The sequence below is a fragment of the Bombina bombina genome, chromosome 2, assembly GCF_027579735.1.
Source record: "Bombina bombina isolate aBomBom1 chromosome 2, aBomBom1.pri, whole genome shotgun sequence".
In the NCBI taxonomy this organism is placed as follows: Eukaryota; Metazoa; Chordata; class Amphibia; order Anura; family Bombinatoridae; genus Bombina; species Bombina bombina.
The window spans coordinates 108303138-108328599 of NC_069500.1; the positions used below are offsets into that span (position 1 = coordinate 108303138).

General features: G+C 39.8%; 1 protein-coding gene across 1 annotated transcript in view; it reads right to left on the bottom strand.

Annotated features, from left to right (window-relative positions):
* The window catches only part of CPLANE1 (ciliogenesis and planar polarity effector complex subunit 1), a 319607-nt gene that overhangs the window by 232138 nt on the left and 62007 nt on the right, over positions 1 to 25462 (bottom strand). Inside the window, exons 20-23 of the mRNA XM_053699673.1 lie at positions 20185 to 20324; positions 19496 to 19713; positions 12327 to 12491; positions 11994 to 12132 (exon numbers count right to left, since the gene is read on the bottom strand). Of these exons, the coding sequence (XP_053555648.1) occupies positions 11994 to 12132; positions 12327 to 12491; positions 19496 to 19713; positions 20185 to 20324 (662 nt within the window). The remainder of the gene's footprint in view (positions 1 to 11993; positions 12133 to 12326; positions 12492 to 19495; positions 19714 to 20184; positions 20325 to 25462) is intronic.

The following is a 25462-nucleotide window of genomic DNA, read 5'->3' on the forward strand; positions in this document are numbered from 1 at the left end:
TTCAACATCGGATTCTCTCACCTTTTGAAAAATCAGAGTTTCTTTTGTGTTTTTAATTGTCAGGCTTAAAAGGGACATTGAACACTTTGGGATAGTAATATAAAATTATAAAATCGTATATATAAAAAAAGTCTGCAATATATTTTCATTATTTAATTTGTCCCCTTTTCCTGTAATTCCATTCTGAAGTTGTGAGCTTTTCAGTTCCTTTAAGAAATGGAAGTACATAACACTGTTATATTCCACACAGCCATTGGCTGCACACTCTAGTGACCTATATATAACTGTCCCTTATTGGTCACAGCAGAGAAGGTAAGTTACAACATGGCAGCTCCCATTGTTTTAAAGACACTAAAACTTTATACTTATTTTGTCACTATTTAAACAGCTAATGAAACTTAAAAAACAAAATTTATGCTTACCTGATAAATTTCTTTATTTCTGGATATGGAGAGTCCACGACCAGCAGTCTCATAAGCAAAACAAATTATACTTCTCAACCAGAGGGAAAGAGAAGTAGCAGTAGCAGTAGCCTTCTGACCCTTACGCTTTCCTGAGAAACAAACAAACAGGACAGAAGACTGGCGAAAATCCTTATTCGCCTGTAGGTAGAATTTTAGAGCATGCACAACATCCAAGTTGTGCAACAGATGTTCCTTATGAGGAGGAGGATTGGGACAGAGAGAAGGAACAATGAACAATAATTTCCTGATTAATATTTCTATCCAAAAGCACTTTAGGGAGAAACCCCAATTTAGTACGAAGAACTGTCTTATCCACATGAAAGATAAGGTAAGGCAAATCACACTGCAAAGCCGAGAGTATCTATGGAATGCATAGGCTCAAACGGAGCCTGCTGCAAAATTCTAAGAACAAGGTTAAGGCTCCAAGGAGGAGCAACAGGTTTAAACACAGGCCTGATTCTGAGGAGATAAGTGTCTGGCAGATGTGCCAGATGTTCTATCAAAAAGAATAGATAAAGCAGAAATCTGACTTTCAGAGTACTGACGGACAACCCTTTCTCCAGACCTTCCTGGAGAAAGGACAAAATTCTAGGAATCCTGACCCTACTCCAAGAGTATCCCTTTGATTCACACTAATAAAAGTATTTATGCCATACCTTATGGTAAATTTTACGAGTAACAGGCTTGCGAGCCTGGATCATGGTCTCAATGGCCGACTCAGAAAACCCATGCTTAGTCAGAACTAAGCTTTCAATTTCCAAGCAGTCAGCTTCAGAGAAACAAGATTTGGAAGGTCCTTCCTCAGAGGTGACCTCCAAGGTGGAAGAGATGACATCTTCACCAGGTCTCCATACCAGATTCTGCGAGGCCATGCAGGAGCTATTAGAATTACTAACGCTCTCTCCTGTTTGATACAAGCAATGACTCGTGGAAGGAGCGCAAACGGAGGAAACAGGTATGCTAGATCGAAATTCCAAGGAACCGCCAGAGCATCTATCAGAGCTGCCTGCGGATCTCTTGACCTTTAACCGTACCTTGGCGTTCCGCCGAGACGCCATCAGATCCAATATCGGCACCCCCCACTTGAGGGTTAACCTGGAGAACACCTCTGGATGGAGAGCCCACTCCCCCGTATGAAATGTCTGTCTGCTCAGGAAATCCGCCTCCCAGTTGTCCTGGAATGTGGATGGCAGATAGACAACAATAGTGAGCTTCCACCCACTGAATAATCCGAGACAACTCCATCATGGCTAAGGAACTCTGAGTTCCTCCCTGGTGGTTAATGTAAGCCACTGAGGTGATGTTGTCCGATTGGAACCTGATAAACCGGGCTAAGGACAACTGAGGCCAAGCCATCAGAGCATTGTAAATCACTCTCAACTCCAAGATGTTTATTGGGAGAGCAGACTCCTTCCTAATCCATAGTCCCTGCACCTTTAACGAGTCCCAAACTGCTCCCCAGCCTAACAGGCTGGCGTCCGTGGTCGCAATCACCCAGGAAGGTCTCCGGAAGCATGTGCCCTGAGACAGATAGTCCTGAGAAAGCCACCACGTCTCTTGTCAACTGGTCTAGATCTATCTTCTGAGACAGATCCAAATGATCTCTGTTCCATTGTTTGAGCATGCATAATTGCAGAGCTCTCAAATGGAATTGAGCAAAGGGAATGGTGTTCATAGAAGTGACCATCAGACCAATTACTGCCATGCATTGAGCCACTGATGGACGAACAGTAGACTGTAGAGAGAGGCAAGAGGAGAGAATTCAGATAGGGAATCTATTATGGTTCCTAAAAAAACACCCTTGTAGCTGGAACAAGGGAACTCTTTTCCAGATTCACTTTCCATCCATGGGAACGTAGAAAAGACAACAAGTTCTCTGTATGAGAGTTTGCTTGTTGAAAAGATGGCGCCTGAACCAATATGTCGTCCAGGTAGGGCACCACTGCATTTCCCTGAGACCTGACCACTGCCAAGAGAGCCCCCAGAACATTTGAGAAAATTCTGGGAGCTGTGGCAAGGCCGAACAAAAGAGCCACAAACTGAAAGTGTTTGTCTAGAAAGGTGAATCTCAGGAACTTGTGATGATCCCTGTGGATGGGAACATGAAGATACGCCTCCTTCAGGTCTATGGTCGTCATGAACTTACCCTCTTGGACCAATGGAAGAATGGAACGAATGGTTTCCATTTTGAAGGACAGTACCCTGAGAAACTTGTTGAAAGGTCTAAAATGGGTTGAAAAGTTCCTTCTTTTTTGGGAACCACAAACAGATTTGAATAGAATCCTAGACCCTGTTCCCTTACAGGGACTGGAACAATCACTGCCAGAGAGAAAAGATCCTGAACGCAGTACAAGAATGCCTCTCTTTTTACCTGATCTGCAGATAATCTTGAGAGGTGGAGTCAGCCCAAGAATCTGGGACATCTCGTATACAAGCTTGACAAAACAGGGAAAGTCTGCCCCCCACTTGATCCGATCCTGGACCGGGGGCAGACCCTTCATGCTGACTTAGACTCAGCTGAGGGTTTCTTTGATTGCTTCCCCTTGTTCCAAGACTGAGTGGGTTTCCAAGAAAAAAAACTTTGAATTGCTCCTACTTGGAAGAGGAAGAATTTTGACCTTTGAAGTTATGAAAGGAACGAAAATTACTTTGACGTCCTTTAAGTCTGTTCTTCTTATCCTGCGGTAGAAAAGACCATTTTCCACCTGTAATATCACAAATTATTTCTGCCAGGCTAGGTCCAAACAAGGTTTTTCCCTTGTAAGGAAGCGCCAGAAGCTTGGACTTGGAGGTAACATCAGCTGACCAAGATTTTAGCCACAAAGCCCTGCGGGCTAGGACAGTGAAGCCAGATATCTTGGCTCCTAGTCTAATAACTTCCATGATAGCATCAGAAATAAAGAAATTGGCTAATTTGAGAGCCTTAATCCTATCTTGGATTTCCTCTAACAAAGTCTTTTCTAAAATTGATTCAGACAAGGCATCGCACCAATAAGATGCTGAAACTTGCTACTGTGGCAATACAAACTGCAGGTTGCCATTGAAGACCCTGATGAACATACATCTTTTTCAAATAAGCGGCAGTCCATCCAATGTAGGGAAAAATAAGCGCTCCAAGCCCACAGATGTATAAAAGTTCAATTTTATTCCAAACTATGTTAAAATCATACAGGATAGATTAAAAAGTGGTAAGCACAATAGTGCAAAAACAAGTTGTAGAACAGGTGCAAAAAACAGCAAACGTTTCGTGCTCCATGCACTTGGTCACTGCTAATTGATGCACCTGTTCAGTGCTCCTTTTATACCAAAATTCTTAAAGTGATATCACAAAATTTCATTAACTTGTACTTTGCCATTTTGTAAGGGAGCCTATGACAAGAAACATTTATTTATTTTTTTCCTCTTCATATACATAAGATGTTATTATATAAATATGCAGGTTGTTTCATATCAGTTAAGGTGAGACTGTGTCTTATAAAAACAATCTATTATACACATTTATTAAATCTTTACTTTTATAGGGAAAAATGTATGCATTGCTCTATGAGACATTATCTACAGAATTAAATATAATCAGAGCCATGTTTCTATTGGGATTTAGTTTAAACTACAATATTATAAAAATCCTAAATTTAAGCAGTATGAAATTAGATATGCAATAAATGAGCCTATGACAAGACACCAATTTCCAAAGACATCAAAATGAGTGTATATACAACAATCTATTTTCTCTCTCATAAGGGAAAAATATAGTTAGAAGTAATAGTGAGAAAATGTCTCATATCAACATATTTTCTTATTTCTTCATTCTATTTAAGGGAATGAGCCCATGACAAGAGTCATACCACTAAATTCAAAAATTTCCCAAAACATTAAATGATTTATCAAAAAATTGGATATTTATTATTTAGTAAATAAGTCTAAATCCCTTCTCATATTAAGGCCCTCAGGATGTGTGGTCTGTAAATTGAACATCCACATAACTTCTCTTTTGTCAAGTGTTTTCTCTCTATCACCTCCTCTTCTCCATTGTGGGACAAAATCTATCCCCTGTAGGATAAGAGCAGATGTGTCTGCATTGTGTAGAACCTTAAAATGCCTTGATACAGGTGTGTCTGAGTCCTCATTCTCTATGGAGCGCAAGTGCTCCAAAAACCTCTCTTTTAACGGTCTCTTTGTTTTTCCTGTGTATTGTTTGTGGCAAATTTTACATGTGAGAAGATAAACCACATGAGTGGTTGAACAGTTGATATAATGATGTATCTTATAGGTCTTATTAGTAATAGTGGAATTAAATTCCTCTCCTTCCTTAACAAAATCACAGGTTGTGCATACAGGGAGTGCAGAATTATTAGGCAAGTTGTATTTTTGAGGATTAATTTTATTATTGAACAACAACCATGTTCTCAATGAACCCAAAAAACTCATTAATATCAAAGCTGAATATTTTTGGAAGTAGTTTTTAGTTTGTTTTTAGTTTTAGCTATTTTAGGGGGATATCTGTGTGTGCAGGTGACTATTACTGTGCATAATTATTAGGCAACTTAACAAAAACAAATATATACCCATTTCAATTATTTATTTTTACCAGTGAAACCAATATAACATCTCAACATTCACAAATATACATTTCTGACATTCAAAAACAAAACAAAAACAAATCAGTGACCAATATAGCCACCTTTCTTTGCAAGGACACTCAAAAGCCTGCCATCCATGGATTCTGTCAGTGTTTTGATCTGTTCACCATCAACATTGCGTGCAGCAGCAACCACAGCCTCCCAGACACTGTTCAGAGAGGTGTACTGTTTTCCCTCCTTGTAAATCTCACATTTGATGATGGACCACAGGTTCTCAATGGGGTTCAGATCAGGTGAACAAGGAGGCCATGTCATTAGATTTTCTTCTTTTATACCCTTTCTTGCCAGCCACGCTGTGGAGTACTTGGACGCGTGTGATGGAGCATTGTCCTGCATGTAAATCATGTTTTTCTTGAAGGATGCAGACTTCTTCCTGTACCACTGCTTGAAGAAGGTGTCTTCCAGAAACTGGCAGTAGGACTGGGAGTTGAGCTTGACTCCATCCTCAACCCGAAAAGGCCCCACAAGCTCATCTTTGATGATACCAGCCCAAACCAGTACTCCACCTCCACCCTGCTGGCGTCTGAGTCGGACTGGAGCTCTCTGCCCTTTACCAATCCAGCCACGGGCCCATCCATCTGGCCCATCAAGACTCACTCTCATTTCATCAGTCCATAAAACCTTAGAAAAATCAGTCTTGAGATATTTCTTGGCCCAGTCTTGACGTTTCAGCTTGTGTGTCTTGTTCAGTGGTGGTCGTCTTTCAGCCTTTCTTACCTTGGCCATGTCTCTGAGTATTGCACACCTTGTGCTTTTGGGCACTTCAGTGATGTTGCAGCTCTGAAATATGGCCAAACTGGTGGCAAGTGGCATCTTGGCAGCTGCACGCTTGACTTTTCTCAGTTCATGGGCAGTTATTTTGCGCCTTGGTTTTTCCACACGCTTCTTGCGACCCTGTTGACTATTTTGAATGAAACGCTTGATTGTTCGATGATCACGCTTCAGAAGCTTTGCAATTTTAAGAGTGCTGCATCCCTCTGCAAGATATCTCACTATTTTTTACTTTTTTGAGCCTGTCAAGTCCTTCTTTTGACCCATTTTGCCAAAGGAAAGGAAGTTGCCTAATAATTATGCACACCTGATATAGGGTGTTGATGTCATTAGACCACACCCCTCCTCATTACAGAGATGCACATCACCTAATATGCTTAATTGGTAGTAGGCTTTCGAGCCTATACAGCTTGGAGTAAGACAACATGCATAAAGAGGATGATGTGGTCAAAATACTCATTTGCCTAATAATTCTGCACTCCCTGTATAGTGCGTCTACACTTATAAAAACCATTTCTCTGTTTTAACCAGCAGGATGTTTTTTTGGTTCTTACATCTGATGGAGAAATGAAATTTGCTATCGTCTTACCTCTTCTAGATACAAAATCACAACCTTCATTTCATTTCTCTATCAGATGTAAGAACCAAAAAAACATCCTGCTGGTTAAAACAGAGAAAGGGTTTTTATAAGTGTAGACGCCCTATATGCACAACCTGTGATTTTGTTAAGGAAGGAGAGGAATATGTTGATATGAGACATTTTCTCACTATTACTTCTAACTATATTTTTCCCTTATGAGAGAGAAAATAGATTGTTGTATATTCACTCATTTTGATGTCTTTGGAAATTGGTGTCTTGTCATAGGCTCATTTATTGCATATCTAATTTCATACTGCTTAAATTTAGGATTTTTATAATATTGTAGTTTAAACTAAATCCCAATAGAAACATGGCTCTGATTATATTTAAATCTGTAGATAATGTCTCATAGAGCAATGCATAAATTTTTCCCTATAAAAGTAAAGATTTAATAAATGTGTATAATAGATTGTTTTTATAAGACACAGTTTTACCTTAACTAATATGAAACAACCTGCATATTTATATGATAACATCTTATGTATATGAAGAGGAAAAAAATACATGTTTCTTGTCATAGGCTCCCTTACAAAATGGCAAAGTACAAGTTAATGAAATTTTGTGATATCACTTTAAGAATTTTGGTATAAAAGGAGCACTGAACAGGTGCATCAATTAGCAGTGACCAAGTGCATGGAGCACGAAACGTTTGCTGTTTTTTGCACCTGTTCTACAACTTGTTTTTGCACTATTGTGCTTACCACTTTTTAATCTATCCTGTATGATTTTAACATAGTTTGGAATAAAATTGAACTTTTATACATCTGTGGGCTTGGAGCGCTGATTTTTCCCTACATTGGATGGACTGTCGCTATTTTGTGCGTGTGCAGACGCACTGGGAATATTTGTTTGCCGCCTAGGATGTTATCTACATTTTTCTATCACTTTTCACATATACCCTCACTCTATCAGTGCCTATTATAAGTTCAGGATTTGTTTCTACATACCCCAGGGGCGCTCCGTTGAGAAGGTTAGATTTGTATCTTTTTCAAATAAGCCTCCAGCTTCTTGTCCATGGGATCCTTAAAGGAACATCTATCCTCTATAGGAATCGTAGTTCTCTTAGCTAGAGTAGAAATAGCCCCTTCTACTTTAGGCACCATGTGCCATGAATCTTTAATGGAATCAGCAACAGGAAACATCTTTTTAAAGACTGGAGACGAGGAGAAAGGTATCCCTGGCTTCTCCAATTCCTGTGTAATAATCTCCGTCACACGGTCTGGAAAAAGAAACACTTCCACAGAGGAAGGAACATCATAGTATTTGTTAAGCTTACTAGATTTTTTAGGGTTAACCATGACAGGCGAGTCGGAGTCGTAGAAAGTAGCCAATACCTCCTTTAACAGTACACAAAGGCGCTCAAGTTTAAACCTGAAGTTTACTAATTCAGCATCAAAGGATTTATACTGTCAGAATCTGAGATCTGAGATCTCACCTTTAGAAGCTACTGAGGTAACCTCCTCCTCAGAGTTATGAGGGAGAGCAACCTGCGTAGCAGCAGATGGGACAGACACCTTACTATCTGAAAAATGTTGAGGTTTCCTCTTGCATTTCCCCAAAAAGGAAAAACAGAAGATACCTGCAAATAAACTCCTCCAGGAGTTTAGGAACTGCGGGGCACTGTATGCAACGCCATGGAGGCTTGGGACGTGAGAGGAGAAAGCTGTGGCATTGCCTGAACAGCAACACCCTGAGAGACATTAGGCTCAAAAACAAAAAGTTTATCTTTACTTTTTTTCTAAGACACAAAAAACATTTGTCTATAGGAACAGACTCCTGCTCCATGTTAAAAGCTTAAGGTATTCCCAACAAATTGATAAGGAAAATAAATATTCTTTTTAATTTTTATTAATTAGTCACTTTAAATTTTAACACAGAGCGATGTAGCGCTCAAAACACGTAGCCCAAATAGATCACCTCTACAACTGAGGTGCCCTACCTGCCCCTCCGGAGAACCACAAACTGTCAGAGATAAACTTGCCGGTTTCCTTAAATCAGCTAGCACAGCCGATGCCACTCCAGACAAATCCGAGAGAGGAAGAGGCAGAGAGTCATGTGACCGGCTGAATAGAAGCTGCGCAACAAAGTGAAAGCGCGCGCTTTATAAGCCGATTAAACCCCAACAGAAAACTGACACATTCAGGTTTACATCTGCCGAAGATAAAGTCACTAAGTTCACTAAGTGCAAATGACAAACGATACTGTTATAATTGTGTTCCATGCTCAAAGCTTACTCCATAAAACCTATGTCACATTTCAAAAAGATTTGAAGCACTTTTGTAATAAATAAATGAGCTACAATTAAAAAATTAACCCTTTCATGCCCATAAAGGAAGTTAACCCCAAAGTCTCTTACATACATTTCCTTGCATGTTCCATAAAAATAATGCAGAGAAAATCTTTTAAGTGCAAGTCTCCAATACCTAGAAGACAAAAGCACTTACCTGCAAACCCAGCTGTCCGGCAGGTAAACAGCTCACAAGGCATGAAAGGACACATACTCCTTAAAGACACTTGTTAAAAAAGAAAGAACAGAGTAACCAACTCTAGCTTCCTATACCATGGGCAGCAAACATGTTAGAAAAACAAGCAAGGACTACCTCACAACTTTCTAACTGCTTAAAAGCCACCACTACTCTACTGAAGAGATTGACACAGCTAAACCCAAAAACTTGCTTGTAAAGAGAAGACTGGGAATTATGGGTAGGGGAGTGCTGTGGTGCTCTTTGCCTCCTCCTGCTGGCCAGGAGTGATATTCCCACTAGTAATTGGAATGATGTTGTGGACTCTCCATATCTTAGGAAAACAAATACATCTACAGGTTATTCTCAGACTAATCTTTTCTATGACTACGTCATTCTATTTAGCATTTATGTAGTGTTTAATGTCCCTTTAAATAGTGGTTAGACCTTATGCCACAATATTCCCTATACATCCCGATAAGATATATCTCACCTAGTGAACTCTGGGCTCAGCTTCAGAAATGGGAAAATAAGGGTTTATATAGAGTGGCAGACTACATGGAGGGTGGAACGAAACTTTAATTTAATCAACTTCAGACAAAATTGAACCCCTTGAAACTACACTGGTACATATATTTACAGATACACTCAGCTATCCAATCATATCTGAGAAACCTGAGAGAAAGCAATATTACACCAATAGAAATCTTCTGTAAATCAGAAGACCGTAACAAACATACCATCTCTATCCTGTAAGTAGCCATACAGGCTTCACAAAGTACGACAAAAACCTCCACTATGTTGGCGTGGGAAAGGGAACTACTTATCTGTAAAGAAACTAAAGAGTGGGAAACAATATTTCAAAATGCAGAAAAAGGGCTTATAAGTGCAGACCTTAAGGAAAATGTTACTAAGACTATCTACCGCTGGTATCTAACGCCCACGAGAACGGCTCATATGCATGCGCAGGGAAGTGTATTTTGCTACAGAGGGTGTGGAGAAATAGGAACATACAGGCATATGTGGTGGGATTGTAGGGAAATCACAGGAATATGGAAACAACTATCCTCTTTTCTTAGTCAAATCCTTGATGAAAATATTGATCTCACAATCCAACAGGCTCTCTTACATGAACATAATATATTTAATAAACATATTAAACACATTTATTAAGATACTCTGCACAGTCACGAGGACATGCATAGCCAGACATTGGAAAACTGGTAGCCCAACCTGGACAGAGATATACAATAAAATTCAATATACATATACTATGTATGAGTTGGCATCGAATACTTTAGATAATAAGGAAGTAGTCCAAGCGGTATGGTATTACTGGATAAGTAAATGAGCTTTAGATACATAGGACAGTTGGGAGATATAGCCTTAGGTGGTTAAAGGGACAGTCAACCATAGAATTGTTATTGTTTTAAAAGATAGATAATCCCTTTATTACTCATTTCCCAGTTTTGCATAACCAACACGGTTATATTAATGTACTTTTTACCTTTGTGATTACCTTGTATCTAGGAACCTTCTTCCAGCCCCCTGATCACATGACTGTGACTGTTTATTATCTATTGTCTTAAATTTAGCATTGTATTGTGCTAGATCTTAAATAACTTTCTGTGCCTGAACACAGTGTTATCTATATGGCCCACGTGTACTTTCTGTCTCTTTGTGTTGAAAAGAGATTTAAAAAGCATGTGATAAGAGGCAGCCCTCAAAAGCTTAGAAATTAGCATATGAGTCTACCTATGTTTAGTTTAAACTAAGAATACCAAGATAAAAAAGCAAATTTGATGATAAAAGTAAATTGGAAAGTCGATTAAAATTAATAGTCCTATCTGAATAATGAAAGTTTAATTTATACTTGACTGTCCCTTTAATACAGATATAAAAACCTTCACCTATTGATGTACATATAACACAAACTAAAATACGATGTGTCATCACTTCCCTTCCCCAACCCTATTACCCTCCCTTATTTCAATTTATTTAACCTTACCTTTTCTCAATGTTGTACTCTCTAAACTTAGGTTATTTTTTCTGTGGCTTTGTGCTTATTTGATGATACCACACATGAGGAGCCCCTTTGTTTTGTCTTTTATATAGTATCTCTGGACCATTATTGGTGAGGAGGAGGCTGCCATCGTTGGGAAGAAAGATACACTTTTCAATCTGAAATTGAACTTTCCTTTAATATGCCAAATTGCTGGCAATTCTAATTGTATTTATATTCTCATATATATTGAGGTTATTACTAGCTATTTATTAGCGCTCACCCTTTTGTTGTGTAGTTTGAAATAGAGTGGATGCTTTGCCATTACCTTAGGATAAAAAAGCCAACATTTTGCGGTGATGTGAGTTGGCATACCAGTTGTTTTTAGATCATTGTACCATACAGGCAGCTCTAATTAACACAGTAACGTAGATCTAATCGCCCAAGTACTGTTGTGTAAGACATGGCCCAGTCTTTGAAGGAAAATGGAAATACTAGCATATCAATAATTACTATTATAAAATGACATATAGTTTTCATATGGTCCCATTATATTTGCATAATTATGTTTCAACTTAAAAGGACAGTAAAGTCATAATTAGACATTCATACATTTTTAAACAACTTTCCAATTTACTTCTATTTCATTTGCTTCCTTCTCTTGTTATCCTTTGCTGAAAGGTTAAACTAGGTAAACTCAGGAGCAGCAAAAAAACCTAGGTTCCAGCTGCTTATTGGCGGCTGCATACATACATAACAAATGTCATTGGCTCACCCATGTGTTCAGTTAAAAAACAGTAGTGCATTGCTGCTTCTTCAACAAATGATACCAAGAGAATGAAACAAATTTGATAATATCAGTAAACTGTAAAGTTGTTTAAAATTGTATGTGCTACCTAAATCATGAATGAAAAATTGTGGGTTTGATGTCCCTTTCATTTTTCTTTAAGAGAACACATTTTCAATATCATAAAAAAAATTAAGAAATTACAGATTATATAGAAACAAACAAACCTAGAACACTAGAAGACACCTGGTCAGATTGTGGGACACCACTTAGTCGACTTTTAAAGAACGACGTGCTGCTGTTGGCATAGTTCAACAGTGTCTCTGGGAGCATATTTAAAGGGGGGAGCGAGCCTTTTACACGAATCTGAAAGAAAAAAAAAAGAATTTATTACACAAGCTGATATGTGAAGGTCACTAAATATTTTCTTTTCTAAGCAGCACACAACTTTTCCAAATAGAGCTAAGATGTCACGTTCAAATGCTCCTAAGATTGGTATGAAAAATCAAAAGTGACAATGGAAAAATAAAACATAAAAAAGTGATAAACTTTTACAATACCTTCTGCATGATTTTTCTTGCTCGTTTTATTTGCTTGATATACCACTGTGCGGCTGGCAGGGAGCAGCGAGCTGCCCGCAGCAGCAAAAGAATTCTCTGAAGAACCCCAGACAGCTTCTGCCTATGAAGTTTCTCAGATGCCAGATGTAAGTCATTGGAGTCATCCTAAGGAAGAAAAGTCACCAAGGGGATAATTGCACAATATGCTTTCAACCAAAAGTAAGGACTAAGCTTAGTATTATTATTTATTTTAATTACACTGTATAATTTATCCAACATTAGTTAATCCTAAAAGACATGGAAAATCCAACTGACCTAATTTCATGAAAAAACACAATTTATGCTTACCTGATAAATTTATTTCTCTTGTGGTGTATCCAGTCCACGGATCATCCATTACTTGTGGGATATTCTCATTCCCAACAGGAACTTGCAAGAGGACACCCACAGCAGAGCTGTCTATATAGTTCCTCCCCTAACTGCCATATCCAGTCATTCAACCGAAAACAAGCAGAGAAAGGAGAAACCATAGGGTGCAGTGGTGACTGTAGTTTAAAGTTAAAAAAATAGCTGCCTTAAAATGACAGGGCGGGCCGTGGACTGGATACACCACAAGAGAAATAAATTTATCAGGTAAGCATAAATTATGTTTTCTCTTGTAAGGTGTATCCAGTCCACGGATCATCCATTACTTGTGGGATACCAATACCAAAGCTAAAGTACACGGATGAAGGGAGGGACAAGGCAGGTACCACTGCCTGTAAAACCTCTCTCCCAAAAATAGCCTCCGAAGAAGCAAAAGTATCAAATTTGTAGAATTTTGAAAAAGTATGAAGCGAAGACCAAGTCGCCGCCTTGCAAATCTGTTCAACAGAAGCCTCATTTTTAAAGGCCCATGTGGAAGCCACAGCTCTAGTAGAATGAGCTGTAATTCTTTCTGGAGGCTGCTGGCCAGCAGTCTCATAGGCTAAGCGGATTATACTTCTTAGCCAAAAAGAAAGAGAGGTTTCCGAAGCCTTTTGACCTCTCCTCTGTCCAGAGTAGACAACAAACAAAGTAGATGTTTGACGAAAATCTTTAGTAGCTTGTAAGTAAAACTTTAAAGCACGAACCACGTCCAGATTGTGTAATAGACGTTCCTTCTTTGAAGAAGGATTAGGACACAAAGATGGAACAACAATCTCTTGATTGATATTCTTATTAGATACCACCTTAGGTAAAAACCCAGGTTTGGTACGCAGGACTACCTTATCCGCATGGAAGATCAGATAAGGAGAATCACATTGTAAAGCAGATAACTCGGAGACTCTACGAGCCGAGGAAATAGCTACCAAAAAAAGAACTTTCCAAGATAAAAGTTTGATATCTATGGAATGAAGAGGTTCAAACGGAACTCCTTGAAGAACTTTAAGAACCAGATTTAAGTTCCATGGCGGAGCAACAGGTTTAAACACAGGCTTGATTCTAACTAAAGCCTGACAAAAAGCCTGAACGTCTGGAACATCTGCCAGACAATTGTGCAAAAGAATAGACAGGGCAGAAATCTGTCCCTTTAAGGAACTAGCTGACAATCCTTTTTCCAAACCTTCTTGGAGAAAGGATAATATCCTGGGAATCCTGATCTTACTCCATGAGTAACCCTTGGATTCACACCAATAAAGATATTTACGCCATATCTTATGGTAAATTTTCCTGGTGACAGGCTTTCGTGCCTGTATTAAGGTATCAATGACTGACTCGGAGAAGCCACGCTTTGATAAAATCAAGCGTTCAATCTCCAGGCTGTTAGTCTCAGAGAAATTAGATTTGGATGATTGAAAGGACCTTGTAGTAGAAGGTCTTGTCTTAACGGCAGAGTCCAAGGTGGAAAGGATGACATGTCCACTAGATCTGCATACCAGGTCCTGCGTGGCCATGCAGGCGCTATCAAGATCACCGATGCTCTCTCCTGCTTGACCTTGGCAATCAGACGAGGGAGCAGAGGAAACGGTGGAAACACATAAGCCAGGTTGAAAGACCAGGGCGCTGCTAGAGCATCTATCAGCGTCGCCTTGGGATCCCTGGACCTGGATCCGTAACAAGGAAGCTTGGCGTTCTGGCGAGACGCCATGAGATCCAGTTCTGGTTTGCCCCAACGATGAATCAATGGTGCAAACACCTCCGGATGGAGTTCCCACTCCCCCGGATGAAAAGTCTGACGACTTAGAAAATCCGCCTCCCAGTTCTCTACACCTGGGATATGGATAGCTGATAGGTGGCAAGAGTGAATCTCTGCCCAGCGAATTATCTTTGAGACTTCTAACTTCGCTAGGGAACTCCTTGTTCCCCCTTGATGGTTGATGTAAGCCACAGTCGTCATGTTGTCCGACTGAAATCTGATGAACCTCTGAGTTGCTAACTGAGGCCAAGCCTGAAGAGCATTGAATATCGCTCTCAGTTCCAGAATATTTATTGGAAGGAGTGTCTCCTCCTGAGTCCACGATCCCTGAGCCTTCAGGGAGTTCCAGACTGCACCCCAACCCAGAAGGCTGGCATCTGTCGTTACAATTGTCCAATCTGGCCTGCGAAAGGTCATACCTTTGGACAGATGGACCCGAGATAGCCACCAGAGAAGAGAATCCCTGGTCTCTTGATCCAGATTTAGTAGAGGGGACAAATCTGTGTAATCCCCATTCCACTGACTGAGCATGCAGAGTTGCATCGGACTGAGATGTAGGCGTGCAAACGGCACTATGTCCATTGCCGCTACCATTAAGCCGATTACTTCCATGCACTGAGCCACTGAAGGGCGAGGAATGGAATAAAGAACACGGCAGGAATTTAGAAGTTTTGATAACCTGGACTCCGTCAGGTAAATTTTCATTTCTACAGAATCTATCAGAGTCCCTAGGAAGGAAACTCTTGTGAGGGGGGATAGAGAACTCTTTTCCTCGTTCACCTTCCACCCATGCGACCTCAGAAATGCCAACACTATGTCCGTATGAGACTTGGCAATTTGGAAGTTTGATGCCTGAATCAGGATGTCGTCTAAATAAGGGGCCACTGCTATGCCCCGCGGCCTTAGGACCGCCAGAAGCGACCCCAGAACCTTGGTAAAAATTCTTGGGGCTGTAGCTAACCCAAAGGGAAGAGCTACAAACTGGTAATGCCTGTCTAGGAAGGCAAACCTGAGAAACCGATGATGATCTTTGTGTATTGGAATGTGAAGATAAGCATCCTTTAAATCCACTGTAGTCATGTATTGACCCTCCTGGATCATAGGTAGGATGGTACGAATAGTCTCCATCTTGAATGATGAAACTCAGGAATTTGTTTAAGATCTTTAGATCCAAAATTGGTCTGAAGGTTCCCTCTTTTTTGGGAACCACAAACAGATTTGAGTAAAATCCCTGTCCCTGTTCCTCCTTTGGAACTGGATGGATCACTCCCATAACTAGGAGGTCTTGTACACAGTGTAAGAATGCCTCTCTCTTTATCTGGTTTGCAGATAATTGTGAAAGGTGAAATCTCCCTTTTGGGGGGGGAAGCCTTGAAGTCCAGAAGATATCCCTGGGATATAATTTCCAACGCCCAGGGATCCTGGACATCTCTTGCCCACGCCTGGGCGAAGAGCGAAAGTCTGCCCCCTACTAGATCCGTTACCTGATAGAGGGCCGTTCCTTCATGCTGTCTTAGAGGCAGCAGCAGGCTTTTTGGCCTGCTTACCTTTGTTCCAGGTCTGGTTAGGTCTCCAGACCGTCTTGGACTGAGCAAAAGTTCCCTCTTGTTTTGCATTAGAGGAAGTTGATGCCGCACTTGCCTTGAAGTTTTGAAAGGCACGAAAAGTAGACTGTTTGGCCCTTGATTTGGACCTATCCTGAGGAAGGGCATGACCTTTTCCTCCAGTGATATCAGCAATAATCTCCTTCAAACCAGGCCCGAATAGGGTCGGCCCCTTGAAGGGAATGTTAAGCAGCTTAGACTTTGAAGTAACGTCAGCTGACCATGATTTAAGCCATAGCGCTCTGCGCGCCTGGATAGCAATACCAGAATTCTTAGCCGTTAGTTTAGTCAAATGAACAATGGCATCAGAAACAAAAGAATTGGCTAGCTTAAGTGCTCTAAGCTTGTTAAGTATGTCATCCAATGGAGTCGCTACCTGTAAAGCCTCTTCCAGAGACTGAAACCAGAACGCCGCTGCAGCAGTGACAGGAGCAATGCATGCAAGGGGCTGTAGGATAAAACCTTGTTGAATAAACATTTTCTTAAGGTAACCCTCTAACTTTTTATCCATTGGATCTAAGAAAGCACAACTGTCCTCGACAGGGATAGTAGTACGCTTTGCTAGAGTAGAAACTGCTCCCTCCACCTTAGGAACTGTCTGCCATAAGTCCCGTGTGGTGGCGTCTATTGGAAACATTTTTTCTAAAAATAGGAGGGGGAGAGAACGGCACACCTGGTCTATCCCATTTCTTAGTAATAATTTCTGTAAACGTTTTAGGTATTGGAAAAACATCAGTGCACACCGGCACTGCATAGTATTTATCCAGTCTACACAATTTCTCTGGCACTGCAATTGTATCACATTCATTCAGAGCAGCTAAAACCTCCCTGAGTAACACACGGAGGTGTTCAAGCTTAAATTTAAATGTAGAGATATCAGAATCAGGTTGCATCATCTTCCCTGAGTCAGAAACATCATCCACAGAAAGAAGCTCTCCTTCTTCAGCTTCTGCATATTGTGAGGCAGTATCAGACATAGCTCTTAAAGCATCAGTATGCTCTGTATTTCGTCTAACTCCAGAGCTATCTCGCTTTCCTCTAAATTCAGGTAGTCTGGCTAATACCGCTGACAGTGTATTATCCATGACTGCTGCCATGTCTTGTAAAGTAAACGCTATGGGCGCCCTAGATGTACTTGGCGCCATTTAAGCGTGAGTCCCTTGAGCGGGAGTCAAAGGATCTGACGCGTGGGGAGAGTTAGTCGGTATAACTTCCCCCTCGTCAGATTCCTCTGGTGATAAATTTTTTAAAGACAGAATATGATCTTTATTGCTTAAAGTGAAATCAGTACATTTGGTACACATTCTAAGAGGGGGTTCCACCATGGCTTTTAAACATAATGAACAAGGAGTTTCCTCTATGTCAGACATGTTTGTACAGACTAGCAATGAGACTAGCAAGCTTGGAAAACACTTTAAATCAAGTTAACAAGCAAATAAAAGAAACGGTACTGTGCCTTTAAGAGAAACAAATTTTGTCAGAATTTGAAAAACAGTGAAAAAAGGCAGTAAATCAAACAAAATTTTTTACAGTGTGTATAATAAGCTAACAGAGCATTGCACCCACTTGCAAATGGATGATTAACCCCTTAGTTCAAAAAACGGGTCAAAAAAACGATAGACGTTTTTTAACAGTCACACCAAACTGCCACAGCCTTGCTGTGGGCCTACCTTCCCCAACAAACGATTTTGGAAAGCCTAAGAGCCCTTTAGAGATGTCCTATAGCATTCAGGGGACTCCTGGAGGAAGCTGGATGTCTCAGTCTGTAAAAGTTACTGCGCAAAAAAGCGCTTAATTAGGCCCCTCCCACTCATAGTAACACAGTGGAAAGCCTCAGGAAACTGTTTCTAGGCAAATTTAAGCCAGCCATGTGGAAAAAACTAGGCCCCAATAAAGTTTTAGCACCAAAGTATATAAAAACGTTTAAACATGCCAGCAAACGTTTTATATTGTAAATATAAAAGAGTATTACCTCAGAAAGTAAGCATGATACCAGTCGCTATTAAATCACTGTATTCAGGCTTACCTTACATAAATTTGGTATCAGCAGCATTTTCTAGCATTCACATCTCCTAGAAAAATCTTAACTGCACATACCTCATAGCAGGATAACCTGCACGCCATTCCCCCGCTGAAGTTCTCTCTCTCTTCAGTCATATGTGAGAACAGCAATGGATCTTAGTTACAACCTGCTAAGATCATAGAAATCACAGGCAGATTCTTCTATTTTTCTGCCTGGAACAAAATAGTACAACTCCGATACAAAATAATAGCTACATTTCACCACTTCTCTCTTACTACCTCCATGCTTGTTGAGAGTTGCAAGAGAATGACTGGATATGGCAGTTAGGGGAGGAGCTATATAGACAGCACTGCTGTGGGTGTCCTCTTGCAACTTCCTGTTGGGAATGAGAATATCCCACAAGTAATGGATGATCTGTGGACTGGATACACCTTACAAGAGAAATTTGTCATTTTTATTTATGCATAGTACATCTTAACAATCACAGCGTACACTGTATGTCGCTGGTCGTTAAAGATTTTCTTGGTAATAAATAATGTGGGTCTCGCTGGCAGACTGTGCTATTAAAAATGCAATTCCTATAGAAAGACCAGTAATGTACAGGGTAAAATACTGAATTGCAAAAGACCTACATGCAAATAGGCAGCAAACTAAAAGAATTTAAAACTGTCACTTTAATGATTTGCAACAATACTTAAAAAAAAACCTGGTGTCTGTGGTTAGCTTATCTTCATTAATTGTGGCCAATAGCGGTAGCTGTAAATGAGTCTGTTTTACTGCTCTGTGCAACCACTTTGTAGAAATTTGCGTTCTGGTCTTTTTATAGAGCATAAGACAACACACCTCAATTTTTAAATAAGAGGTTTTTATCCAATTAAAGGGACACTAAACCCCATTTTTTCTTTAATGATTCAGATAGAGCACGCAATTTTAAACAACTTTCTAATTAACTCCTATTATCAATTTGTCTTCATTTCTCTTGCTATCTTTATTTAAAAAGCAGGAATGTAAAGCTTAAGAGACGGCCCATTTTTAGATGAGAACCTGGGTTAAGCTTGCTCTTTGGTTTGCTAAATGTAGCCACCAATAAGCAAGCACTATCCAGGGTGCTGAACCTAAAACTGACTGGCTCCTAAGCTTTAAATTCCTGCTTTTTAAATAAAGATAGCAAAATAACAAAGAAAAATTGATAGTAGGAGTAAATTAGAAAGTTGCCTACAATTGCATGCTCTGTCGAATCATTAAAGAAAAAATTTGGGTTTAGTATCCCTTTAAGTCTGATCCACAGATACAAATACAACCAAATGCAATGTGCATAAAATTACAATACATGTGGTGATATTTGTATTTTAATAGTAAACGTAGAATTCATGTGGAACCTTACCTCACTAACTGAAGAAGGCTGGGGACAGTATAGAGGCGGTGCAGGGAGATACAGCCTTTCTGGCACTAAACCAGTAAGCTTTCTGCTAAGCTCCTTGGCAGATTCCATCAGTTGACGAAACGTTTCCGTGAAGACTTCAGCATCGGCCATCACAGCTGCTTTTAGCATCTCCTGCATGGAGCTAAAAAGCAGATCTGCATCTTCTTCTTCTATGGGATCTAAGGCAGAATTCACAAGTACTTAGAAACTACATGCAGTGGTTTCATGTACACTCAAAATAACAAGTTACTTTTTTCTGCTAATAAAAGCAGTAGTGTGTTCAAATATAAAACATGTAAAAAAAGTTAAGCTAATCAAAATGTATTACAAAAATGTAAAAATAAAATGCTTTGTTTTGTAAGATATTTTATTTATCAAAAAATTTCAATTTTTTCTCTATGTGTTCCACCCATACAAAGCCATTAAACACATAGGTATAGCTGGGCAGCAGGTGCTCCTGTGTGGTTCCTGAACTCCCAATGGCTGGTGATTGGTGGATATTAATGTATGCCACTCCTGATTGGCTCACAGACTGTAGCCTCCATAGCAGCAGCAATGCACTTAAACTATTGGTTAAAGATGTATTGGGAATAGAGCATTTTTGTGTCCGTTTAACTAAACCATTCTTCTGTTGCAAGAGCAACAATTACCTGTAAACTGTTTTTGTCCACTGCAGTCTTTATTTAAGATTTCAGAACTAGGGGGGCTGCCCAGAAATGACTGTAATTTTTCCAGAAGTATATGAGTAGGAGTAAGGTCCAGGGGTAACTGCAGTTCTGTGAGTTTTAACCTGAAATGTAAAAAATATTAAATATTATAAAAGGGTCAACTGAGGTAAAACCGTGTGTGAAAAAAAGTGTAAAAAAACATAAGTATTTTAATATAATTTCTAAAAATCTGCTAAATTACTTACACTTTAGTGTTGCCAAGGGTAGCTTGCTCCACCCCCTTATCAGTGTCCTACTCCAAATCTTGTGGTATCATATAACAAAATATGCTTGTGAGGATAATTATGCAAGCAAGGGGGGGTTGAGCAGAGACAGCAGGTACTGCTATTGTTTGTTGCCAAGAAGCTTGCTTGTTTCCATGGGGATAATGTTGCATGCTTTATGAAAGCTTTAGCATTATTCTGTGCACTGCTATATTCAGGTGCCATGTGACTCTGCCCCCTACCGTGCACGTGTGCATTCTGCATAAGCTATGGACTGGATAGCACCTTCCATATATGTAAATCCCCAGGGGGGGAGCTTGCTGCAAACAAAATATGCTTGAATTATGCTTGAATTAAAGGGGTTAATAGGTGTTAAAAAAAAGAAAGCGTTTTGCAGGTAAGCTTTGGCTGCTTTATATATTTAGAAACTTATGTTTGTTCATACAGTTTTATGTCCCTTTAAGCTAATTGCTAACCAATATTTTTTTTTTTATTTAATTCTCTTTTTTATTAGCATAGGGAAAAAGCATTTTGTAAAGTGTGCACAAGTTTTTTGGTTTTTTTTTTACAGCTAAAATATAGTTAAAGGGATAGAAAGGTCAAATGTTAAATGCACATTTGTGCATTTCAATTGGAAATGTACATATTTATATATATTAAAAGTGATTTCTGTTTTTCAACAGCATATGTACATATGCTATTCAAGCTCAGAGAACTAATGGTGGTGTGTATTGTGTCTGTAAAGACTTAATTTGTATCATACAAGCCACCACTAACTCTCTGAGAAGGTGTAGTGTTTGAATACTGGTGCACAGGTTCTCCCAGCATATGTCACTGAAAAACAGTAATACCTTTTACTACAATAATTTGCACTAATCAATGTATATTGCAAAAATGCTAATATATAAAATTGAATTGCACCCATGCACATTTCAATTTGACCTTTCTAGCCCTATAAAATTCACTGGTAATGTTATAATTTAATTACTATGTTACCAAATGACAATAATACATATCCATTTCCCTGACTACAGCAACATCATAATCTATTTCTTCAGACACCTGCCCATTATTAGAAATAAGTCAGAAATCCTAAATGAAAGGATTAAAAAAAACAGCAAATTATAAAGGATTTGAATAAAAAGTGTGACAAGAATGAAACGTCACAGTTCTGAAGGTCCAAGTGAAGTTAGCATACAAGAGACAACATTTCAAAAGTTCCATTCATATTTAAAGGGACATTGTATGGTAATATTTTCTCCACTCTGTGTTCCCAAAGATTCGTTTTACACGATGGAGTGTATGAAATTGTTTATAAATAGCTCATTTACCTTTATTTTGTGATTTAAAATAGGTGCTTTTGCAAAACAAAAAGGAACATTTCCCCAGACATTTTATACTCTGCAGCTGGTTCACCCGTTTACTCCCAGTTGGAGGAGGGTTGAGGTTTTATTCTGCCAGTTTTCTGAAACTTGAAATTACCTCAATTTATATATATATTGCCTTGATACCGAACTGGGACCTTTACCCTCTATATGAGATGGGCTGCTTTCTTATTACCGGCTATTATGGTCTTTGGAGTTTATTTTGGTTGATATTTTTTCATAAGATTGTGGAATGTTGAAAGAAGGTTTAAAATTCCACATTATAGCTTCTTATCCTCAGAGAAAGATAGGAGATTGAATAATTATTCTTTGAGTTTTGTTTCTGGTTCTATTGGGACTGTATTCTACTTACATGGCTATTTAAAATGATAATAAAACCTTGCGTTTGTGAAATGCTGGGATTTACCATTGGAACAAATAAAAGGGACTTTCAGTCATGTAGTATAAAATACTTCATGCTGAAAGCTCCTTTGTTTGCAGCGTTCGCCGCACTGAGCTGCTACTAAGGCAGCCCACGGGAGAATGCTATTTAACCGAGAGGTGACGTGTCCACCTCTTAGCCAATAGCCGTGTAGGAAATCCGGCTTGGCAACATCTATGTTAAATAGACTGGCACTCTTTTTACAAAAATGGTGCAGACTAATTGAAACATTTGAATTGGAAGTGCAAAGACAGCTGTTGATGCCATTCCTCAATGATGTAGTATTCTTGGAAGACTCTCTTCAAGGTGAATGGTACAATTTGTTTACCTCGGCTTAACCCCCCCCCCCCCCCCCCGCCCCACATCCTCCTGCTGGACCCTGTCGTCTGTGGTATACAGCCTTGATAATAGCCAGTAAGTACTAGATTTGTGCCATGTATGCTTGTTATATTTCTTCACACACTATATATCCCATTATAATTTGATATAGGTTAATGTTTGGAAGGGTTAAATTTCAACTTATGATCGCCTTTTTTTAGTCGTATGTAATTACTGTATCTTATAGCTGTCAATTATTTTCCTTTCTATCAGTATAATTATTTTAATGTGCTACAAAGATTACATTGTTTGTAAATCTGAGCCCTTTCAATAAAAAGATGTTATTTAAAAAAAAACATTTAATAAAATCCGCAGTTACTTTACAGATGAAGCAAAATGTGTATTGCTTTTGACACAAAAAACAAAATTTATGCTTACCTGATATATTTCTTTCTTTCCGGACATAGAGAGTCCATGACGTCATTCCAATTACTAGTGGGATATTCAACTCCTGGCCAGCAGGAGGAGGCAAAGAGCACCCCAGCAAAGCTGTTAAGTGTAACTTCCCTTACCCATAATCCCCAGTCATTCAGCCAAATGAAAATGGAAAAAGAAGAAACACAAGGGTGAAAAGGTGCCTGAGGTTTACTCAAAAAAAACTGCCGAATAATAACTAAAAAGAGGGCGGGGTCGTCGACTCTCCATGTCCGGAAGAAATAAATTTATCAGGTAAGCATAAATTTTGTATTCTTTCCTATGACATGCAGAGTCCACAACGTCATTCCAATTACTAGTGGAAACCAATACCCAAGCTAGAGGACACGGAATGAACAGGGAGGGAGAAAAAGGCAGGAGGACCTAAACAGAAGGAACCACCGCTTGAAGAACCTTTCTCCCAAAAGTGGCCTCAGCCGAGGCAAAAAGTATCAAAATTGTAGAATTGGGAAAAAGTATGCAGAGAGGACCATGTAGCCGCCTTGCAAATCTGTTCCACAGAAGCTTCATTTTTGAAAGCCCAAGAAGAAGAGACAGCCCTAGTGGAATGAGCCGTATTTTCTCAGGAGGCTGCAGTACAACAGTCTCATAAGCAAAAAGAATCACACTTCTCAACTAAAGAGATAGAGTAGTAGAAGTGGCCTTCTGACTCTTATGCCTTCCAGAGAAAACAACAAACAGGGCAGAAGATTGCAGAATATCTTTAGTAGCTTGAAAGCAAAAATTTAGAACCCCGCACAACATCCAGGTTATGCAAAAGACATTCCTTATGAGGAGGAGGAGGATTAGGACACAAAGAAGGAACAACAATTTCCTGATTAATGTTTCGATCCGACACCACCTTAGGGAGAAAACCTAATTTAGTACGAAGGACTGACTTATCAGCATGAAAAATAAGGTACGGAATCACCTGCAGAGCTGAAAGCTCAGACACTCTTCGAGCGGAAGCCTGCTGCAAAACATTAAAAACTAGATTCTCCATGGGGGAGCAACAGATTTAAACACAGACCTGATTCTAACCAGGGCCTGAACAAAGGCTTGAACATCTGGTAAGTCTGCCAGACGTTTGTGCAAAAGGATAGATAATGCAGAAATCAGAGCCTTTAGAATACTGACCGATAAACCCTTCTCCAGGCCATCCTGAAGAAAAGACAAAATCCGGGGAATCCTCACCCGGCTCCAGGAGAACCCCTTAGATTTGCACTAATAAAGATCTTAACACCATATCTTATGGTAAAGCTTGAGAGTAACAGGTTTGCGAGCCTGAAGCATATTTTTAATGACCGCTTCAGAAAAAACACGTCTAGACAGAACTAGGCGTTCAATCTCCAAGCAGTTAGCTTCAGAGAATCTAGGTTTGGATGGAGGAAAAGACCCTGAATTAGAAGGTCCTTCCTCAGAGATAGAGATGACATCCTTACCAGATCTGCAAACCAAATCCTGCGAGGCCATGCAGGAGCTATTAGGATCACTGATGCTCTCTCCTGATTAACACGAGCAATGACATATGGAAGGAGAGCTAACGGAGGAAATAGATAAGCCAGAGAGAACAACCAAGGAACCGCTAGAGCATCTATCAGAAAAGCCTGAGGATCTCTTGACCCGTGAACCTTGGCATTTTGGCGGGACGCCATCAGATCCTACTCTGGAAGCCCCCACCTGAGGGTTATCTGAGAGAAAACTTCCGGATGGAGAGCCCACTCCCCGGAATGAAAAGTCTGTCTGCTCAGAAAGTCCGCCTCTCAGTTATCAGTTATCCACTCCTGGAATGTGGATAGCAGACGGAAGACAATTGTGAGCTTCTGCCCACTGCAGAATGCGAGTCACCTCCTTCATCGCTAAGAAACTCTGAGTCCCTCCCTGGTGGTTCATGCAAGCCACAGTCAGAGATGATGTCCGACTGAAATCTGATAAACTGAGTTGAGGCCATGCTGATAGGGCATTGAAGATAGCTCTCAACTCCAAGATGTTTATGGGAAGAGAGGACTCTTCCCAAGACCACAGGCCCTGTGCCTTCAGAGAACCCCAAACAGCTCCCCAGCCTGACAGGCTGGCGACTGTAGTCACAATCTCTCAGGAAGGTCTCAGAAAACAAGTGCCCTGAGACAGAAGTTCCTGTAACATCCACCTCGAGAGAGTCTTTTGTTAGAGGGTCCAGATTTATCCTCTGTGATAAATCTGAATGGACTCCGTTAAATTGACAGAGCATGCAAAGCTGCAGCATTCGCAGATTGAACTAAGCAAAAGGGATAATGTCCATAAATTATTCACAAAGACCAAGTCCTATAAAAGGATTTATCTTGTATATTACAACAATAAATTAAGACTTGGTAAGAGTTATGCTAGGTTAGGAAACTGCAAAGTCAGAGCACCAGGCC